At 37.3% G+C, this 23,580-nt stretch overlaps 1 protein-coding gene across 1 annotated transcript in view; it reads right to left on the reverse strand.

Annotated features, from left to right (window-relative positions):
- The window catches only part of SPAG1 (sperm associated antigen 1), an 83,321-nt gene that overhangs the window by 49,888 nt on the left and 9,853 nt on the right, over positions 1–23,580 (reverse strand). The window contains exons 3-9 of the mRNA XM_052651845.1: positions 20,373–20,498; positions 14,422–14,486; positions 13,816–13,922; positions 13,119–13,224; positions 9,594–9,724; positions 6,221–6,327; positions 4,416–4,575 (exon numbers count right to left, since the gene is read on the reverse strand). Coding sequence (XP_052507805.1) covers positions 4,416–4,575; positions 6,221–6,327; positions 9,594–9,724; positions 13,119–13,224; positions 13,816–13,922; positions 14,422–14,486; positions 20,373–20,498 — 802 coding nt within the window. The remainder of the gene's footprint in view (positions 1–4,415; positions 4,576–6,220; positions 6,328–9,593; positions 9,725–13,118; positions 13,225–13,815; positions 13,923–14,421; positions 14,487–20,372; positions 20,499–23,580) is intronic.

Genomic DNA, 23,580 nt, shown 5'->3' on the forward strand with positions numbered 1-23,580 from the left:
AGGAGGGAACTTAAAAAAAAAACAATTTTATAATTGTATCTGAAATGAGCTTGCCCGCCAGGGGATCCATATGCATAAATCTAACCTCAAACATTCTACCAAAATTTTTGAGAAGTGATTTACAGGGGAAACCATTGCCCAGACCCCAGGTGGTCATGGGGTGGTACACAAGTGGGACAGATTCAGATAACACTGCAAAAGTTTTGAAACTAAATTAACAATAGAACCATAGTTCACAGAATTAGGTAGGAAAACTGTTACCCAAAACTAACTAGATTTTAAAAGTTCCGCATCAGATTTGAACAAAACTGAAAATCACATATAATAATATTATGAACTGCTAATATACAGTACAAAATTCCTTACAAGTGAGGAAGGAAGAAAATATCAACATTTAGCAAGGGAAAAGGCAATTAAGTAATACCAAACCCTGGGTAGGGCTTCCCTGGTGGCTCAGTGGTAAAGAATCCGCCTGCCAATGCAGGAGACGTGGGTTCAGTTCTTGGGTCGGGAAGATCCCCTGGAGGAGGAAATGGCAACCCACTCCAGTATTCTTGCCTGGGAAATCCCGTGGACAGAGGAGCCTGACAGGCTACAGTCTATGGAGTTGCGAAAGAGTCAAACACGACTTCGTAACTAAACAACAACCACAACAAAATGCAAATTAGAACCACAATGAGAAACCACCATACACCTAACCAAATGGCTAAAATTATTTTTAAACATAAAATGCCAAATGCTGGCAAGAACGTGAAGCAGCTAGAACTCTCATATGCTGCTTAGTTCAGTTCAGTTCAGTCACTCATTCATGTCCAACTCTTTGCAACCCTATGGACTGCAGCACACCGGGCTTCCCTGTCCATCACCAACTCCCGGAGCTTACTCAAACTCACGTCCATCGAGTCAGTGATGCCATTGAACCATCTCATCCTCTGTCGTCCCCTTCTCCTCCTGCCTTCAATCTTTCCCAGCATCAGGGTCTTTTCCAATGAGTCACTTCTTCAAATCAGGTGGCCAAAGTATTGGGGTTTCAGCTTTAACATCAATCCTTCCAATGAATATTCAGGACTTATTTCCTTTAGGATGGACTGGTTGAATCTCCTTGCAGTCCAAGGGACTCTCAAGAGTCTTCTCCAACACCACAGTTCAAAAGCATGAATTCTTCAGCACTCAGCTTTCTTTATGGTCCAACTCTCACATCCATACATGACTACTGGGAAAACCATAGCTTTGACTAGACAGACCTTTGTTGGCAAAGTAATGCCTCTACTTTTTAATATGCTATCTAGGTTGGTCATAACTTTTCTTCTAAGGAGTAAGCGTCTTTTACTTTCATGGCTGCAATCACCATCTGCAGCAACTTTGGAGCACCAAAAAATAAAGTCTGCCACTGTTTCCATTGTTTCCCCATCTATTTGCCATGAAGTGATGGGACCAGATGCCATGATCTTGGTTTTCTGAATGTTGAGCTTTAAGCCAACGTTTTTCACTTTCATCAAGAGGATCTTTAGTTCTTCGCTTTCTGCCATAAGGGTGGTGTCATCTGCATATCTGAGGTTATTGATATTTCTCCCAGCAATCTTGATTCCAGCTTGTGCTTCTTCCAGCCCAGAGTTTCTCATGATGTACTCAGTGAAGTGAAGTCGCTCAGTCGTGTCCGACTCTTTGTGACCCCGTGGACTGTAGCCCATCAAGCTCCTCCATCCATGGGATTCTCCAGGCAAGAATACTGGAGTGGGTTGCCATTTCCTTCTCCAGGGGACCTTCCTGACTCAGGGATCGAACCCAGGTCTCCTGCATTGTAGGCAGATGCTTTAACCTCTGAGCCACCAGGGAGTACTCTGCATGTAAGTTAAATAAGCAGGGTGACAATATACAGCGTTGATGTACTCCTTTTCGTATTTGGAACCAGTCTGTTGTTTCACGTCCAGTTCTAACTGTTGCTGTTATGAATCTGTTGTTCATACAGATTTGTCAAGAGGCAGGTCAAGTGGTCTGGTATTCCCATCTCTTTCAGAATTTTCCACAGTTTATTGTGATCCAAACAGTCAAAGGCTTTGGCATAGTCAATAAAGCAGAAATAGATGTTTTTCTGGAACTCTGTTTTTTTCAAGAGGATGTTGGCAATTTGATCTCTGTTCCTCTGCCTTTTCTAAATCCAGCTTGAATATCTGGAAGTTCACAGTTCATGTACTGTTGAAGCCATATACTTCTCATGGGAATGCTGCTCATGGGAATGAAAAATGCTGCTTATGGAAATAAAATGAAAATCGGAAGAATGAAAATGCTGCTCATGGGAATGAAAAATGGTACTGCCATTCTGGAAAAGCAGTTGGAAGATTTTAGTAAAGTTAAACATAATACACTTGCCCTATGACTCACAGTTCACTCCTGGTATTCACCCTAGAGAAATGAAAACATATGTCCACCCAAAAATCTGTGCATGAATCTTAGTAGCATATTTTATGAATAGATAAATCTTAGTGTTTATCTATTCATAAATACCAAATACTGGGAAAAAACCCAAATGCCCTTGAAGAAATGAAGGGATAAACAAGCAGCGATATACCCATGTAAAGGTGTACTACTCAGTAATAAAAAAAGAATGAATCAAAGATACATGCAACTACATGAATGAATCTCAGTGACATTATGCTACGTGAAGGAAGCTAGTTGCAAAAGGTTACATATTCTCTGCTTCCATTGATGTGACTTTCTGGGAAAAGTTAAACTGTAAGAACAGAGAATAGATCAATGGCTACCCAAGGCTTGGGGGGAGGGGAGGGTTTGGCTAAAAGGGAAGCAAAAAAGAAAGAACACTTTCTTCTGGCCAACAATTTGTGATCTGTCTCCTGACTGCAGTGATGGTTATACGAAATTACACACGTGTTAGAACTGCAGACCAAAACAGTCCGTTTTTACTATTGTAGTTTTTGTTGTGTAGTTGCTGAGAAGTGTCCAACTCTTTTGTGACCTCATGGCCTGTAGCTCCTCTGTCCATGCAGTTGTCCAGATGAGAATACTGGAATGGGTATCTATTCCCTTCTCTGGGCGATCTTCCTGACCCAGAGATTGAACTTGTTCTCCTGATTGGCAAGCGGATTCTTTACCACTGAGCCACCAGGGAAGCCCATTTTTACTATATGTAAATTTTAAAAATAATTGTAAAATAATAGCAACTGATACAGTTTATATTGTTTCAGATAAGACTTTAAATAACTCTTTTTAATTGCAAAATGCTGGCTAATTATCTTGTTACACATAAACCCTAAGAAAAACACTTGCTGCCAGAACTTACTTAAAAAGGTGCACCTCAGTGCTTGAAGAGCCGCCTACGTTGAAGTCTCCTTTCCTCCCTCTGGTGCCCTCACTTTCCTATCCCCTCTCAGTTGCTCTGCTCTGTCTCCGCTTCTCTCACCTCCTTCTTTTCTGTGCTTTTGTCTTCATCCTAGCTTAACTGGTCATATATTAACCTGAGGTATGTATTTTACATTATATTTTTTGCCACTTTAAAAGAAAAAACAAAAACTTATACTCCTTGGGTTTTTTTGTTTTTAGTTGAATGACTTGAACACTTCATATTTCTCCCTCAAAATTAAAATATTCTGTCGAATTACTTAAAGTTGATTTTTACCTGGGAATGATTTTCAACACTGACATTTCCCCCTTAGTCGCTCAGGAGTTCTCAAGAAAAAACAAAAACTTCCTCTTGCTCTGGTCAGGTGAAAAGGCAGATTTTTTCTGCTTAAAGTTGATATAACTTTCATCGTCTTACATTATGAAGATGAAAGTTTATATAGTCTAGATTCTTTAAAAAAAAAAAACAATTACATCAAAAGTGAAATTGCATATTTTTAAAAAATTTCCTTGGAGAGAGGCATGTACACCAATAGCGCATTCATTTTTAGGTAAATAACCCCTCTGAAGTCAACATATTTGTTTGCAACGAAGCAGCTACCCATAAAACAATCATCTCAGAGACTGATTTAAGGTTAACTTACAAATGGTTGGTGACAAACAAGCAGCCATTTGTATGTAAAGGTGATAATCAGGAATTAAATTGAGCATTAGAAAAGATGTCAGATTATGAAGAAAAATAGGTTTGGGAGATTGTATTAAGGAAAAGATTTTAACTAGACTTACATGGTGATCATTTCATGATATATAAAGTTATTGAAACATGTGGTACAGCCAAAACTAACATAATATTATAAGTCAATTATGCTTCAATAATAAAAGAAAAACAGATGAGCCATATTAAGAAAAAGAAGAAAAAACTTGCTTGTGGATTTACAAGGTAAAGGCTAAAAAAAGTTTGGTAGACTAAGAATTTCAGTACAAACAGAAAACTTGAAGCAGCTTATCATATAACAAGATAGCTCTTTTGCATAAACCAAAGAGAATAGATGTCTTACTTTTATCTCCATTGCCATCTTCATGTTTTATTCCACTGTCCTTTTCATCTTCATCTTCTGAATTTTCTACTTCCTGAATAACCATCCTTTTCCCCTTGGTTTGAGTCTTAGATGCAGGTTCAGAATTTTTCAGATCTCTTTCAACCTCTGACAGGGTTTTCTACAACATAATCACCATGTTAAAGAAAATTTTTTTCTTTAGTAAAAAATACAACTATTCTTGCAGGCAATAATCTGAAGATATTGAAAAGCAAATAAAGAGAACTAAGATAAAGCTTTTTATGGTGGTCTTTATTTTTCTTTTCAAATAACTTCATTAATTTCTCTCATTATAATTATATATTTCTATTATAAAAAAATTAAAGTATAACAAGCATAAAACAGGAAAAAAAAAAAACTATCTGCAATCCTGCCTCCCAGATAAACTACTGATATTCTGATGATCATCTTCCTAGATATGTTTGTATGCATATAAACTTGCAGACATGTCCAAAAGTTTTATAAAAATTAAACCATACTACACATGCTTTTAAAGAGTAATATTTAAAGGTTCAGCAGATTTGCTTGTATCCCATCGTAAAGGAAATCAACCCTGAATATTCATTGGGAGGACTGATGCTGAAGCTGAAGCTCCAACACTTTGGCCACCTGATGCGAAGAACTGACTCATTTGAAAAGATCCTGATGCTGGGAAAGATTGAAGGCGGGAAGAGAAGGGGATGACAGAGGATGAGATGGTTGGATGGCATTACCGACTAAACGGACATAAGCTTCAAGCTTATGCAGTTACCCTGGCCACCAAGTTCCATGGAGGCACCAGAAGGCCCAGATAGGTACTACACATTCAGTGGGTTTGTGTCACAGCTGAGGAATCTCAAATTTAGAAAACTCAGCACCCATATTTTATAATGTTGTTGTTGTTCAGTAGCCCAGTCATGTCCAACCCTTTCTGACCCAATGGACTGCAGCACTCCAGGCTTCCCTGTCCTTCACTATCTCCTGGAGTTTGCTCAAACTCATGTCCATTGAGTTGATACCATCCAACCATCTTAGCCTTCACATATGAAGAGCTGACTCACTGGAAAAGACCTGGATGCTGGGAGAGACTGAGGGCAGGAGGTGAAGGGGGAAACAAAGGCTGAGATGGTTGGATGGCATCAACTCAATGGACATGAGTTTGAGCAAACTCCAGGAGCCAAACTGTCGTAAAGAGTTGGACAAAGAGTTGCTCATTGGATTGCCATGCCATGAGCAAGAGTCTTCTGTGTCTGAACCAGGAGTCCTGTATATTCTAGGCTACCTTGCTAAGTTTTAAGTAGGGGAGTGTCTCAGACCCTTCATAGTTTTTGACACTTACCTCCACTCTCTAGGTCTGAACACAGATCCCCTGAGTACATATCTGAGTCAGTTTACTGTCAATGATGCTATGCTTACCATACAAGTTAAAGGATAAAACACTCTTTATGGCCATTAAGCTCATGCCTAATCCTACCTAGGAACTTCTACACCACTCTGCATAATAAACTGAAATTCGCTCAAAGAAAAGGATTGCCTACAACGCTGCAGGAAAGAGAAAATTATTTATCCTTTAGGAGTAGGTTAATGATTTTGGACAATTTAAGAGTCTGCTTTCTTTCACTTCAAATACATGTTAACACCGGGAGTGTCTGAGATGTATCTACTATTTAAAGTTGTGTCCTATTCATTCCTCAATATCATTTATCCAGCAAGGTTGGTATCATCTTAACATAAACCCAGAAAAAGCAAACTACAGAATTAGGTGAGGGATTGCTTTCTGTACTTACTTTGGCCAACTCATTATCAGGTTCAACAGCCAGTACTTTATTCAGGTCTTCTATAGCTTCCTGGAACTTGTTTTGATGCTTATATGTGGTGGCACGGCGCAGAAGAGCTGAAAATTTACCAAAATAAAGTTATATTTTTTTAACATATGGCATTCTGATTATGACACATTTTTCAAGGGGAAGAATTTATAATGCAATTGTGCAAACTAGACCCATTTTCACATTCTTACAAATATAGAAAATGATCCTGAGGTCAAACAGAAGAGGCTGCAATAAAAAACTGTCCCTTCCAACAGCCTGGCCCTCTGACAGCTCCAGGCTCTGCCAGTTCCTCCAAGGCTGAGAGACTCCACATCTTAACCCTTTGGAGGCACCATGCTGTGCTACAATATTGGGAAGCTCTTCACTAAATAATAATGTGTCCCTCCTCATAATCATCACGACTATTATTTCTACTTTCTGAAAACTTAAAAAGCCTTTCAGTTAAATGTGGCATTTACATTAATAACCAAGCACCTAACTCAGAATATGGTTCCCTACTGAAGTCTTTATAGCAATCTAAAATGAATAGGAACTGAGAGAATCTTGGTGTTTAAATCAGTTAAGTTCAGAAATTGCACACTTTGGTAAATTGTATCAGGGAATTTTTGAAGGTTACAGCATCTAATTTGATAATTTTTAACACTAAACTGAATGCCTTCATAGTCCCATCATGCTTAATTATGTCACAAGAGAACTTTGTATAGTAAGCCATGATTGTGAAAAAAATAAGGCTTTGTAACTCTGGAATTTATATCTGATGCTGTAATTTATATCTGATTTATTTTAATAACACTATTTTAAAACAAATTTGGCTAGTTTGATTTTAGTCTAAGAATGAGCCAGGAAAATCTAGAGGATAAATCATTTCATCATTAATATAAACAAAATTATAGCATAAGTACAAATTGAGCTATTACTGTTCCTGCTCAGATTTCAGAAGGAACTGTCCATAAAGAAATATTTATGATATAACAATTACCATTTTAAAAAACTCTTTATTTTGGAAATAATTTCAGATTTACAGAAAGTTGCAAAGCTAAAACAGACAGTTCTCATATACCCCAACCCAGCTTTAAGGCTAACATCTTACATAACTATGATATATTTGCTAAAACTACGAAATATTTTTAACTAAACATTAGGCTTTATGTGGATTTCACCAATCTTTCCACTAATGTCCGTCTTCTGCTTCGGGTTATAACCATATACCATGCTACATTTAGAACAATTATTTTTAAGTAAAAAATAAAGTTTCAAAGAGCATGATATTTATCCACTTAAGAAAGTCTAAGAATTCTTAATGTTTTATGGCCATACTGATTACTAGATTTGGCTCTGTCAAATTTGTTTTTTTATATAGTGAAGATTCTGGTGCTTAAGAAATTATTCAAAGAGGGAAAAATGAAAACAGAAGACCATTCTAGTGCAGAAGAGTAGCACAGTGGTTGAATGTGGACTCTGGAGTCTCATCCAGTCAAGTCCTGGCTCTGTCACTTACCAGCTGGGTGATCTTAGGTGAGTCGTGCAGTCTCTCAATATGTCCCCGTCCTTTTGTACAATGAGTGTGCTAGTAACAGCTGTTGTTGTTTAGCTGCTAAATCATGTCTAACTCTTTTGCGAACCCATGGGCTGTATAGTCCGCTAGTCTCCTCTGTCCTTGGGGTTTCCCAGGCAAGAACACTGGAGTGGGTTGCCATTTCCTTCTCCAGGGGATCTTCCCAACCCAGGAATCAAACTTGTATCTCCTGCATTGGCAGGCAGGTTCTTTATCACTAAGCCACCTGGCAAGTCCACTAAAAACAGTACCTGCACCTTTACTGAGCTGTTGTGAAAAGTAATGGAGTTAATACATGTACTACATGGCAAAGGGCCTGGCACAGTGGTGTGTAGAAACTGTAAAACCTTTATGGGTACCTGCCTAAAGCTAGGACCCCACACATATGCTGTGCTAGAGACAACATACAAGCAAAGAAGAACTTTACTGGGGAAGGGAGGGCATCCGTGATGATGACAGTTGGGCTGATGCACCAGGATCCATCCTCAGCACACTCATGGTTTCTGCCCACCCATGTTTGTAGGCATGTGGGAAAAAAAGTAAGTGGTTGTATTTATCTGAATCCATAGTATTTAGAAACAGGATGAATTTATGCCTCTTCCTTTTGGGATGACTCCTTGGTAACAGAAAAGGAGAGGAGAGTCTGACTTGCATACATCAGGCTTGGACCACAAGAAGGCAGTGTAGGAAATCAGAACAGAGGACGGGTGTTGGTAGAAAGATGTAGTCAGCTTTGGACACACTTAATTTAAAATGGTCTGTGGACATCTAGGTGGAAAAACCCAAAAAGCAGCTGGTAGAATGTTCCAGAGCTCTGGTGTGGGCTTACTAATAAATATTTTTAAAATCATACTTAAATTTATTTTTTAGATAAAAAGATACAGTTCAATAAGCCAGTCAGAAAAAGATAAATACTGTATGATTTAATTTGTATGAGGTACCTAGGAAAATAAAATCACAGAGACAGAGAGTAGACTGAGTTGCCAGAGGCTGGGGTGGGCAGAGAGGACAAAGAGTTGCTGTTTCATGGGTACATTTTCAAGATTAAAAAAGTTCTGCAGGTGGACAGCAGAGCTGACTGCACAACAATGTGAATGCACTTAAGACCACCGAACTCTGTACTTAAAAATGACTAAGATGGTAAAATTTTGTGCTATGTCCATTTTACCACAGTTTTTTAAAAACTGAAAGGAAACAAAAACCCCACAAACTACAGTTCAAATGCAAGCATGAGATATTTCTTTAAAAACCCACATAGGACTTCCCTGGTAGTCCAGTGGTTAAGAATCCAGCTGCCAATGCAGGGAACATGGGTTCGATTCCTGGTTGGGGAAATAAGATCCAACAGCCTGAGGGGAACTAAACCCATGCACCACAGCTACTGAAGCCCACGTGCTCTAGAGCCCCTGCTCCACAACAAGAGAACCCGCAGCAGTGAGAAGACTGAGCATCACAACGAAGAGCGGCCCCCACTCGCCACAGCTAGAGAAAGCCTGCAGGCAGCCGTGAAGACCCAGTGCAGCCAAAAACAATTAAACACAAAAACATGCACACTTTATTCAATCATCTGGGATTACTAGCTACATCAGTGCAAGTAATTAAGAAGTTAAATCTCAAGTTAAACTTGAAATTCAAAGTAACTTGAGGAAGGTAATGATTCACATATAGAAATCTGAGTTTATTTGAATGTTTTTAGTGTAAACATAATGAATGTCTACAAATGACCTTCAACAGATGGTGCTGCAAATTTAAAGGTATTCTATGAATATGTTTTACCTTTTAAGTTCCCAGGTTCTAACTCCAAGACCTTTTCACAGTCCTGAAAAGCACTGTTCCAGTTCTGCAGTTTGATCTCTGCTTGAGCGCGATTGTTGTAAGCTGCTACGGTGGGAAGCACGGATAAGCTCCTGTAAAAGAGACACTTTTTTAAAAGTTTTTAATATTTTATTGTGGTAAAATGTATGAAAGAGACATTAATGTCAACAAGCAAATGACAGGAAAACATAAAATGACAGGAAACTCAGCTAAAGTTAGAAGCTAAAACAATCACAGCTCATGTTGTGGGTAGAATTGCGTCCCCTCAAATTGGTATGTTGAAGTCCCACCCCCCAGCACTTCAGGATATAACTATACTTGGAGATAGTCTTGAAAGAGATGATTAAGTTAAAGTGAGGTCATGAGGGTGTTTCCTAATCCAATATGAATAGTATCCTTATAAGAAGACACACCTACAAGAAAAATCCCTTGAGGACACAGAGGGAAGATGGCCACAGACAAGCTAAGGAGAGAGGCCTTAGAAGAAACCAACCCTGCAGACTCCTTAATGTCAGACTTCTAGCCTCCAGAGCTGTGAGACAATACATTTCTGTTGTTTAAGTCAATCAGTTTGTGGCAGTTTGCAGGGCAGCCCCAGCAAATTAACACAGCATGGGCTGTCAAAAGTAATAACATAAAATTCTACAAACTACTAAATCAATGTTTAGACAGATGCTTAAGTTTCTAGTGAAAAGGTTTAAAATTGATTCTGGCTTTAGAAGTGACATGATCATTTAAATACCCATATTGTTGCTGCTAAGTCACTTTAGTTGTGTCCGACTCTTTGCAACCCCATGGACCGTAGCCCACCAGGCTCTTCTGTTCATGAGATTCTCCAGGTAAGAATACTGGAATGGGTAGCCATTCCCTTCTCCAGGGGATCTTCCCAACCCAGGGATCAAACCCAAATCCGCATTGCAGGTGGATTCTTTACCATCTGAGCCACCAGGGAAGCCCTTAAATACCCACACAGATCTCCTCCAAAAAAGCCAGTTTAGTTAACATCAAAATTTTTTTTTCTTTTTTTTACTTTTTGGGGACAATCTCCTAGTTAAAAAAAAAAAAAACAAGCAAACAGTGATCAACCACAACTAATACCCTTTGTTAAATTATTATTGTCTTAACAGACACAAATTAGTCTGTTATCTAAAAGTAGATTTAACTCTTAGGAAAGAATCATAATCTTACCAAAGGATTTTAATTGAAGGAAACAGAAAAGAGCAGTAGTAATTGAGGAATACAGATCTTAAGAGAGTAAGTTTTGCTACACTAAGGGTATGAATGCAATATAATTAATGAAAAGAAGAATTTTAAACCTACCTGGCCATTGCTTATAAAATTGATTTGAAATGCTGTAAAATAATGTATTTGCTAGGGACTTCCCAGGTGGTCCAGTGGCTAAAACACTATGTTCCCAATCAAGTAGGCCAGGGGGTTCAATCCCTGGTCAGGGAAATAGATCCTACATGCTGCAACTAAGAGCTTGCATACCACAACTAAAAGATTCCGCACAGCACAATGGAGATCTAAGACCCTGCCTGTCGCAACTAAGACCTAGTGCAGTCAAAGAAATAAATACTCTCTCTATAGTTTTAAAATAACGTATTCCTAAATATAGGAACGATAAGGGTATTGGTACACTGAATCTTCTAAATCCAGAATTACAATATCAGATAAAAACAGAAAACTCACACAAAAAGTGTCCATTTATTAAGATCATTAGTGGAGATTTCCCAGGCAAAAATACTAGAGTGGGTTTTCATTTCCTTCTCCACGGGATCTTCCCAACCCAGGGATCGAACCCACATCTCCTGCACTGGCAGGCAGATACTTTATTGCTGAGTCACCTGGGAAGCCCCACAAGATCATCAAAGATGAATATAAACAAATCACATGGTTGGGTAGCAATCAAACATAGAAAATACATCTAAGAATGAATAACACAAGAGCCTGACACTGAGTACCTCCCACATGCTAAGACATTAAACATTAAACTCACTTAATCCTCATTATAATGCACAGAGGAGGAGTTACTGCTTTCCCAACCTTATAGACGAGAAAACAGATGGGGCAGAAAGGTTAAGTAACATGCCCAGGGCCACAAGCTTGAAAATGCGAGAGTTAAGATTCAGACCTCAGTGGTTTACTCTCGCACCTGTTCTCTTTACCATCATGTTACCTGCCTCTCAGCAACTTGTTTTATTTAATCCTCACAGCTGCTCTGAGGTTGGCACTATTATAGTCTCATCACTCTGAGATGTCTGAGACAAAAGAGGTGAAGAATCTACCCAAGGTCTGAAAAGGGGCAGTTTGGGTTCCCTTAACCATTGCAATATGCTGCTTCAATTCTTCACCTCTATGATTTCTTCAAAGAGGAAGACAAGAAAGTTTGTTCCCTGTAATAGACAAAAGATTCTCCGCTGGTGGAAATCTATAAGAAGAGAGAAAACAATACCAGAGCTGACATCCACCTGCCTAAACAGGGGAGGTTGAACTGAATGAATGATACCTCAATATTCTCTTTACTTTGTATGTTCATTTCAACAGCTGAGCAAACCTCTTTAGAGACACAAACAACTTTTTTTTTTTTTTTTTTAACTTATTTCCAAAGGTGGAAGCACGATTTTATAGCATTTAGTTCTATTAATAAGATAGCATTAGTGGTTCTATAAGCACAGTTTGTCTATAACAGTATTTTAAGAAATTAGTTTACTTTTCACAGACTATAAGAGCTTCATATGTTCATACAAGCATACAAAGAACATGTACTGTGAACCAGGTGTCGGCTGGGCATTAGGGGTCCAATGGTATTTTTAAAAATGACAAGTGGGCTCAATCTTACAGACTTCATAGTCCAGGTAATGCCAGATCACACAAATTTGAATCATACCTCCCACAGATATTACAAAGAGGTAAAATTACTATATGGGTTTGCAAATTTGGCAGCGGCAGGGGTGGGGGGCATTGGTGCGGTAATTGAGTCGGGTGGAGGTTTAACATGGTCTGAGAAGTAAAGGAAAACTTCACAAAAGAAGTAAGGCATGGGCTGAGATGTGGATGATAAGTTAGAATTAACTAAATAACAAGTAGAGGAAAGAGTATTCTAGACAGAGGTTCAATATATGCAAAGGCCCTGGGGTGGGAGGTAGTACCATAAGTACTAGAGCCAGGCAGTCCACTACAGAACCTGAGTTTTTAACCTCTATCCTGAATGGACTTTCTGTTGCGTTCCATCCAGACAGCTTCTATTTCCTCTGTAAAATAGTAAAGTTAGAAACTGTGTCAAACATGGGAGTGGAGTGGGAACTTGGAGTTTTAAGAAAAGTATTGAAAAAACAAGGCAAACACAAGTGAATTTATGATAAATTTCAAGTACAATATACTGAGTGATTATGACACATTATTTAGCTTATTTATATCATTTCAACAATTAAACACTATCATTTTTTAAAGGACAAGATTAAACCACATCAAAAATCTGCACACCGAGTATAATACTTTACAGCTTCTTCATAATCTCCTGACTTAAAAGCTTCATTTCCTTTTTCCTTTTCACGAGTAGCTAGAAAATCCTTTTCCTTTTCAGTTAGACCTAGAAATAAATGTTATCTGCTGTAAGTAAAACTATAACTTGATAGAATTTTCCAAATTTAAATCCAAAAATGCTTATTTTAACAGAAGCAGAAAACTATAAAAACAAAAGAAAATAAAAGGTTTCCTAAGTTTATGATATTTCTATTCTTTTTAATCATTCAGAATTTTTGAAGGTTTAGATTTCTGAATCATTGTTTTGCTTTACTTTAAAGGTACTATGTACCTGTGGACTTCAAGTGAACAGAAAGTGGTCCATCTTTTTGTTTGGAGGAAAAGAAATTTGAAGGATTTGGGCAAAAAAGATTTGAAAAAGGGAATGAAAACTGAATCATGGTAAAAAAAAATAGGTTTACATATTCATATATTTTTAAGTCTTATCACATTTAAGTATCATAACTATTATTACTCATAAAATTAAGAAGTTTAAGGATAGAATGGAATTTGTTAGTGGCGGTCAGCCCTAGGAGAAAATTCATAAACTTTCCATGGAAATATGCAGCACTTAAAGAGAATGTCTTTGGGTCAACAGCTTTTATTATCATTCAAAAAAGTTAAAGACTACTAAATCATTCCTATTTCCCCCCATTACCTGCTGTATCTAGTCTTGTCTCAATTTTAGACAAATGTGATTTGTTGTTTATTACAGTTCTGTCTTTATCTTCATCAAGTTTTGCACATTCTTTTTCCACGTCAAATCTTAAATGAAAGAATAATAAAAAACTAGGAAAAAGCTCAGTACAAACAAGAGAATAAAACTTATTATTGATACTCTTGTATCCGTATCATTGTGCCTTAAGAAATAATATTTCAAAAATATATGGTAGGTTTGTATAAGAAATCACCTGTATTTTTTCCTAAAAAACACAGAACTTAGCGAGGACTTAAATATTAATCAGACCTAAATGTGCAGAACTTTGTTATTACAGTAGTGACTAATTTCTCTTAATTTACAAATTTGTTATTTTGGATGGGTAAATATTACATTAGTTATTTTTGGTTACTCATAAAAGGATGCCGTAGTTTTTTATTTAATGAAAAAACAAAATCAAGAGTGCTTAATCCAAATACTCTTAGTACTCTACTGACGTAACTTACATTTGATATGTTCAGATTTAAAATAATAAAGGAGTTATTACAGTATTTTATGACAGTGAATTTTTACTGACAATTTTATATAAAGAAATATAAAACATACTTATCCCACTCTGCATAATCTCTCGGAATTTTCTTTTTAGCTGGTCTACTTTTAGAATTCTTTTCCTAAAAGAATAAAATTATATTTTATGAAATATTTAATATAAGATTAGCATATTTGCCTATAAAGGTGAAGTATTAGCTTAAGATACATGAATTGAATGGATAAGAATAAGTTACCCTTGAAGTTAGGACAGCTTCAGTATTATAATTATTAACATAATAATACACAGTAGATTAATTATGAGAGTGATGAATAGGACTTTAGGTACATATGTAAAACTTTAAAACTTACATGTGTGAAATGTGATTATTATTGATTTTCTTATAATGAAAAAATAGGAAACTATCATTCATTCTTTTAAAACCTAGGCATTGAAGAAATAGCTACTTTGCTGTATTAGAGCTGTTTTGCTTGCAATGACAGATACCCAAGTTGGACTAATTTTGTTTAAAAAGAATAATTTACTGGTTTATGTAACCAAATGGATGGAAGGGCTGGGATATTGCTGGATAAAGGATTCATATACCCTCTCGCTATAGCTCTTCCTCTCTCCACCTGTCTTCTCTTCCCTAAAAGTCTCTGCTTCTCTCTGCCTGATTGCTTGCTCTCTCTATGCAGCAGGAAATGTGGCTATACTCAGTCTGGGATTATAACCTCACCGGCTTCCCAATCAGAAGGGAAAAGGAGACTGACTCTTCTCCCCATCTTTAGTTAGAGAAATCCCAGGGAAGGGCTCTGACTAGCTAGTTCGCATTATGGGCCCATCAATGACCAATCCTTAGCTTCGTGTCATTAAGTGGCTCAACCCAGGTCACATGCCCACTGCAAGCACCAGAAGGGAATGCGAGGAAAGCAAACAACAGCTTAAAAATAGTTTCTTAAAAATCATCATTTGAAATCATCTGAATGGATACACAAGCACAATTCTGTAATATTATATACTGGTCATTAGGGGTTAACACAGGTCTTCCAAATATTCCTATATTTCATTATACAATTAAAAATCATATCTGTTAAAATTTTCATAGTGATCACCAACAGGCACATGGAAAAGATGTTCAACATCATTAATCATCAGGGAAATGCAAATTAAAACCATAAGATATCACCTCACACCTGTCAGAATGGCTATCATCAAAAAGACCAGAAACAACAAATGTTGGAAAGGATGCGGAGAGAAGACCACTCTTGTACACTGTTGATAAGAACATAAATTGATGCATCCACTGTGCAGAACAGTATGGCAGGTTCTCAAAAAACTAAAAACAGAACTACCATATGATCCAGCAGTTCCACTCCAGGGTATATACCAAATATTAGGTTGGTACAAAAGTAATTGTGGTTTTGAATTGTGAATCTTAAATCATTATAACTAGGTTCAAGCACATCTTTATTAATCAAAATAGGAAGTGTTACAATCAACACACTTTTGCCAATGAGAAATAAGTTTGTTTATTCTTGTAGCATAAAAATCTGTGCTTCAGGATTTGATAAACTCTTGGAAAGCATTTTCTGCACCCTGCTGGTAGTAGAAGTGTTTTCCCTGCAAAAAGTGTCTAGATGCTTGAAGGAGTAGTAGTCAGTTGGCAAGAGGTCAGGTGAATACGGTGGATGCTTCATTCAACTTCTGAAGCACCGGTTGTCATGGAGAAGAACTGGGCCCTTGCTGTTAACCAATGCCAGCTGCAAGTGTTGTAGTTTTTGGTGCATCTCATAGATAGGCTGAACATATCCTTCTCACATGTAATGATTTTGCTGGGATTCAGAAAGCTGTAGTGGATCAGACAGGCAGCAGACCACCAGTGACCATGACCTATTTTTGGTGGAAGTTTGACTTTGGGTAGTGCTTTGGAGCTTCTTCTCAGCCCAACCATTGAGCTGGTCATCTCCAGTTGTCATATAAAATCCAATTTTCATTGCACACCTCAGTTTGATCAAGAAATGGCTCATTGTGGTTGTGTAGAATAAGCGAAGACAACACTTCAAAAGAAGAATTTTTTTGATTTGTGGTCAGCTCATGAAGCACCTACTTATTGAGCTTTTTACCTTTCCAATTTGCTTTAAATGTCAAACAACAGTAGAATGGTCGACGTTGAGTTCTTCATGTAGTTTTAAGAGGATCAGTTTCAAAGAGTTCTCTCATTGGTCTTCCAATGGCTAGCCGCTATGCTCCTCATCTTTAAGGCTCTCCTTTCCTTTCCAAAAATTCTTGAACCACCACTGCACTGTACATTCATTAGCAGTTCCTGGGCCAAGTGCATTGCTGATGTTGCCAGATGTCTCCGCTGCTTAACAATCATTTTGAACTTGAATGAAAAAGTCACTTGAATTTGCTCTTTGTCTAACATCCTTTCTATGAAAAAGTGAAAGTTGCTCAGTTGTGTCCTACTCTTTGCAATCCTATGGACTACACAGTCCATGGCATTCTCCAGGCCAGAATACTGGAGTGGGTAGCCGTTCCCTTCTCCAGAGGATCTTCCCAACAAAGGGCTCGAACCCAGGTCTCCCGTATTGCAGTCTTCTTCTTTACCAGTTGAGCCATGAGGGAAGCCCAAGAATATTGGAGTGGATACCCGATTCCTTCTCCAGTGGACCTTCCAGACCCAGGAATCGAACCACAGTCTCCTGCATTGCAGGTGGATTCTTTACTAACTGAGTAATATAAACAGCAAATAACTGCAGCCATGAAATTAGAAAATGATTGCTTCTTGGCAGGAAAGCTATGACAAACCTAGATATTGTATTAAAAAGCAAAGATATCACTTTGCCAACAAAGGTCCATATAGTCAAGGCTATGGTCTTTCCATTAGTCATGTATGTATATGAGAGCTGGATCATGACGAAAGCAGAACACTGAAGAATTGATGCTTTCGAACTGTGGTGCTGGAGAAGACTCTTCAGAGTCTCTTGGACAGCAAGGAGATCAAACCAGTCAATCTTAAAGGAAATCATACTGGATACTCATTGGAAGGACTGATACTGAAGCTGAAGCTCCAATACGTTGGCCACCTGATGCAAAGAGCAGACTCACTGGAAAAGACTCTGATGCTGGGAAAGACTGAAGGCAGAAGGAGAAGAGGGTGACAGAAGATGAGATGGTTGGATGGCATCACTGACTCAATAGACATGAACTTGGGCAAATTCTGGGAGGGACAAGGAACCTGGCATGTTGCAGTCCATGGGATCTCAAACAACAAAAATAAGTCATTAGCAAAAAAACATAAAGCAAGAAATTCAAATTAAAATGATGTATAATATAACCACATTTAAGAATGTATTCCAATATCAAACAGCAAAGTTCCACAACGCAAAACTGCAATTACCTTTGCACCAACCTAATAAAATTAAAACACTAACTTGAAAAGATAAATGCACCGCAATGTTCACAGCAGCATTATTTACAATTACCAAGATCTGGAAGCAACCTAAGTGTCCATCAACAGATGAATGAATCAAGAAGTGGCATATACATACAATGGAATACTACTAAGCCATAAAAAAGAATGAACTTTTGCCATGCGCAACAACATGGATGAACTTGAAGGCTATTATGCTAAGGGAAATAAGTCAGGCAGAGAAAGACAAATATTATATGGTACCACTTGTATGTGGAATCCAAAAAATAAAACAAACTAATAAATATAACAAACAGGAAACAGACTCACAGACATAGAAAACTGGTGGTTACCAGTAGGGAGAGAGGAGAAAGTGGGGATTAGGAGGTACAAACTATTATGTACAAAATAAATAAGGTACAAGGATATACTGTAAAATACAGGGAATACAGCCAATATATTATATTAACTATAAATGGAGTAAACCTTTAAAAATTGTATATTACTATAAGACCTATAACTTGTATAATACCATACATCAACTGCAGCTCAATTTTTTTTTAAAAAATTAAAACTACTCACAGAGCTCATCATAAAAGTCATTAAGTGTCTCCCCTAAGGGGAAATTTTTTTTTTTTGGTCTCAAGCATCTATCTGAGAGCCCCCTAAGAATATGAAGTACTGTGAATTCCACCTGAAAGCTCAGATTTTACCACTGGCAGCTCCTACCATTCATTGTTTTCCTTGAAGTGACAGACTATTTCATTCATTTATATGAGAATGTCTACCAAAAACTGAACTCTGAATAACTACAGCTGGTCTGTCGTCATCTGTTCAAGTAAAAGTTGTTCCAGGAAAAAGTTGCTAATTCAGCTGACAGTCAGTCACACAAGTAGGTTTTCTTATGATGATCATCATATTTCATTTCACAGTGAAGTGCCTTCTGTGAAGTCTGCATTTTGTCGCACAGAATATTAAAAAGATATGTCTTCAAGGTATCATATTTAACAAAAAGAATACATTTTTTGTTATTTCATCAAAGACATTTTTAAGTTAAATAGGAATTTCTTACTATGAGTGCATAGCAGTGGAGAAAACAATGACCGCTAGTTCAATTAGTGCCACTGCCTTAATTCACGGTAAGGCACCAGCAGTTTTGGGCATCCCTGGTGGTTCAGGGGTAAAGAATCTGCCTGCCAATGCAGAAGAAGTGAATTTGATTCCTGGGTCAGGAAGATCCCTTGGAGAAGGAAATGGAAACCCACTCCATTATTTTTGTCTGGGAAATCCCATGGACAGGGGAGCCTGGTGGCTACAGTCCATGACGTCACAAAGAGCTGGACATGACTTAATCGACTAAACAGCAACCAGCAGTTTTACCCTTAGTGCAAAAGTCAACGAAGTGAAAGAGACAAAGCATTATTTTACAAAAGAGTTTTAAAAATAATATTGACTTTATGGATCCCCTAGAAGGATTTCAGGAATAACCAGCATCCATGGACCATACTTTGAGAACTACATTAGTTTGTCTACTCCTACTGGACTACAGTAAGGACACGGAGGAAATATTATTCATTGTTATAGTTTCAGGATATAGACTTAGCACATAATGAGGGTTCAATAAATACAAATTCATTGATTACAGATAGTGTTATTCTTGCCACACTTATTTACTGTGTACCTCAGTTACCTGCGTAATTCCTAGTGAGGAGTAAAAAGATCCAGGAAGGTAAATTACCAAGGACCAGAGTGATGAAGGGCTATGGATAGTTTTCAAATAAAACTGAGAGGTCAAAGAAGAAAGGAGAAAAACAAAAATGACCCAACCCAAAATGAAGACAGTTAGGTAACCATCCTCTTAGAGATAAGAATAAAAGGGAAAAAAAGCAGGGAAAAAAGGAGGGCAGAGGCAATGCAATGTATGATTCAAGCCAAAATCCCCTGGAGACAGGCTGGGATCTGTAATATCAGGGTCAAGGAGACACAAAGAAACTCAGTTTTAACTGGAAGTTAAGTGAACCTGGAACTCCAACAGAGCCCTTCTCTATGGAAACCATGCGTTAGAAAGGAGAGACCTGCGTGGCAAAATAGAGACCAGTCTCAGAGAAATAACCATGAGGGGCTGGGGGTGGGGGAGGGGGACGCACTAAACAGAGAAGCCATCTATAACTGCTTGAAATCCATGGATTTAATGGATTAATTAAACAGATTAATCCATCTGTTTAATGCTTTAAATCCATATTTAATTATGCAAACTATTCCCACTGTACCTCTACTGGATACATAAAATTATTCCCTGAAACGTTTACATACTCAATTGGATCTTAAGTACTCATCAAAACTTGTCAGAGTAGAAGAGACAGCACAGTCAAAAAATAAAAATAACGGAAGCAGTAAACCCAAGATGCAAGTTCTTCAAAGGAAAATACTGTTTTGTTTTGATCTCCAGGGGAGGCTTACTCAACAAGGTGAAAACACAGGATCACCATGAAAAAACTCTCCAGCTGCCCAGAGGACACCACACTTTGGCTACAATGATTAAACCAAGCTAATGTTCTTAATAAACAACAATTTCCTCCTCTACCACCGACCCCCCACACCAAAAAGGTATACCTTGGCAACATGAAGATGGCTGTTTGAACCGCGAACTGGAGGCAAATTATCTTCTACCGCTGGAAATGTTTCAGTTTCATGAAAGTGTATTTTATCATCTTCTTTTTTAATTTCTGATACCCAACTCTGAGAAGAAGAGAGGAAAAAAAGAAGGTAAATATACAGCTTTACATAATTAACCAGACATTAGAAAAGACTATATATCATCATACTATGGGTCAATTTTTAGGTGACAATTTGATCATGACATTCTCTCTATCTGACATGCCCTTCTTACTCTGTGTTTTGCAATTGTAGGGAAATACACAATAACATAAAATGTATCATCTTAACTATTCTTAGGTGTACAGTTCAGTATTGGTCAGTATACTCATTTCTGCCCTTTCTACTTTATTTATCTTGCAAGATCATATTCATCTCCCTTCCAGTGAGCCTTCTCTGAACTTCCTGGTTGGGACAAAAGTGTTTAGCATGAATATTTAAAATCCTCTATTTATTGTTTGTCTCTCTTACCACACTGTAAGTTCCTTGACAGTAGAACCTATGTCTTTATCTTAAACACCCAAGCAAATCAGGTGCAAATTAACATACAGATTAGATTGACCACATTTTCCAACTTTAGCAGTTTGACAGAAAGGACATGCTCCTTTCTATTGGTAAATATTAATTACTTCTGATTCTTTTATACACAATGTATTGTGCTGCGTTTAGTTGCTCAGTTGTGTCCGACTCCTTGCAGCTCCGTGGATTGCAACTGTAGCCCTCCAGGCTCCTCTCTCCATGGGATTCTTCAGGCAAGAACACTGGAGAAGGTAGTCATTCCCTTCTCCAGGGAATCTTTGTGACCTAGGGATCAAACCTGGGTCTCCTGCATTGCAGGCAGATTTTTTACCATCTGAGCCACCAGGGAAGTCCTTTATATACCATGGACAGCATAAAATATAAAAAATGACAATAAAGACAAAGAATCAGCAAAAGGCTACCCATAGCCAACAGAAGCAGACACAGAGAGTGAATGGATGTTGGAAATAACAAACAGAGACTTAAAAACAGCTGCAATAAATATATGAGAAGAGTGAACAACAGGCAGAAACAGTTGAGAAATTCAGGAGAAGACTGAAAACTTTAAAAAAGAATTAATGGAAATTCCAAAAATAAAATACTCAGTATCCAAAATGAATCTATTTGATTAAGAGTATGGACACAGGAAAATAGTGGACAAAAAATCAGTAACATTAGAGTAGATTTGAGCAACATTAACCAACTTGGCCTAATCAATATAGACTTCTATGCTATTTTCAAGAGCACATGGAGCATAGGCCAAAAAAAGTCACAATAAATCTCATAGGGTTGAAATTATACAAAGTATGGAATCTGACCACAACAGACCTAAACTAGAATTCAGTAATAATAAGTATTTAGACCATCCCCAAGAAATTGGAATTTGAATTCACTTATAAGGAGTTCATGAGTTAAAAAGGAAATCAGATGGAAAATAATTTGAACTAAGAGATAATGAAAACATGATATATAATAATTTATACCATGCAGATAAAGTATTAGAGGAAATTTTGCAACTTTAAACAAGAAGAAGGGTTCAAGATCAATTATTAATAATTAAGCTTCTACCTTAAAAAACTAATAGAAAACACATTAAAGCCAAAGTGAGTAGGAGGAAATAAAAGTAATTAAAAAATAAGAGTAGAAATCCATAAAACATAAAATAGAAAAATAAAATCAACATCCAAATCTTGGTTTTTTGGAAATAATTGCACAATTGACAAACATAACAAGACTAGTCAAAAGAAAGTGAAAGGAAAAAATACAAATTAGCAGGCATAAAAAAAGCTCATCTCTAACAATCCTACAGATATTTAAAAAAAAGATATTTTAGACAAATTTATACCAATAACTTTGCAGTTTTAATAAAATAAATTCCCTGCCAAAGGCAATTTACAGATCCAATGCAATCTCCATCAAATTACCAATAGCATTTTTCACAGAACTAGAACAAAAATTTTTAAACTTTTGGAAACATAAAAGACCCTGAAGTGCCAAAGCAAACTTGAGAAAGAAAAATAGAGCTGCAGGATTCAGGCTTCCTGACTTCAGACTATACTACAAAGCTACAATAATCAAAAGAGTATGGTACTGGCACAAAAACCATAAATACAGATCAATAGAACTGGATAAAGAGCCTCAAAATTATCCACAGGCCTGTGGTCAATTAATCTATAACAAAGGAGGCAAGAACAAAGAAGGGCAAAAAGACAGTTTCTCTAATAATAGTGCTGGAAAACTGGACAGCTACATGTAAAAAAAAAAGGAAATTAGAATATTCTCTAACACCATGCACAAAAATAAATTCAAAATGGATTCAAGACCTACGTGTAAGACTGGATACCAAAACACTGCTAGAGGAAAACACCGGCAGAACATTCTTTGATATAAATTGTGGCAATATCCATCTCTTAGAGTCATGGAAATAAAAGCAAAAATAAACAAATGGGGCCTAATTAAACATAAAAGCTTTTCTATAGCAAAGGAAACCATAAAGAAAATGAAAAACCAGTCTACAGAATGGGAGAAAATATGTGCAAATGGTGCAGCTGACAAGGGATTAAACTCCAAAATATAGAAACAGTTCATATAACTCAATATTAAAAAACTCCAAAGAACCCAATCAAAAAAACAGGCAGAAGATCTAAATAGACATTTCTCCAAAGAAGATACACAGATGGCCAAAAGGCACAAGAAAAGATGCTCAACATCACTCATTATTAGAGAAATGCAAATCAATACCCCAATGAGGTATCACCTCATACTGTCAGAACGGCCATCATCAAAAAGTCTACGAACAATAAATGCTGGAGAGTGTGTGTAGAAAAAGGAACTCTCCTATACTATTAGTGGAAATGCAAACTGGTGCAGCCACTATGGAGAATGGTATGGAGGTTCCTTAACAAACTAAAAATAGAGTTAACATACGATCCTGCAATCCCACTGCTGGGCATAGATTCAGAGAAAAGAAAATATACATGCACCCCAATATTCATTGCAACACTACTTACAATAGGCAAGAAATGGAAGAAACCTAAATGTTTGTTAACAGATTAATGGATAAAGAGGATGTAGTATATTTATTCAATGAAATGTTACTCAGTCATAAAAAAGAATGGAATAATGCCATTTGTAGTAACATGGATGG

This window comes from Budorcas taxicolor, chromosome 14, assembly GCF_023091745.1.
Source record: "Budorcas taxicolor isolate Tak-1 chromosome 14, Takin1.1, whole genome shotgun sequence".
Classification (NCBI taxonomy): Eukaryota; Metazoa; Chordata; class Mammalia; order Artiodactyla; family Bovidae; genus Budorcas; species Budorcas taxicolor.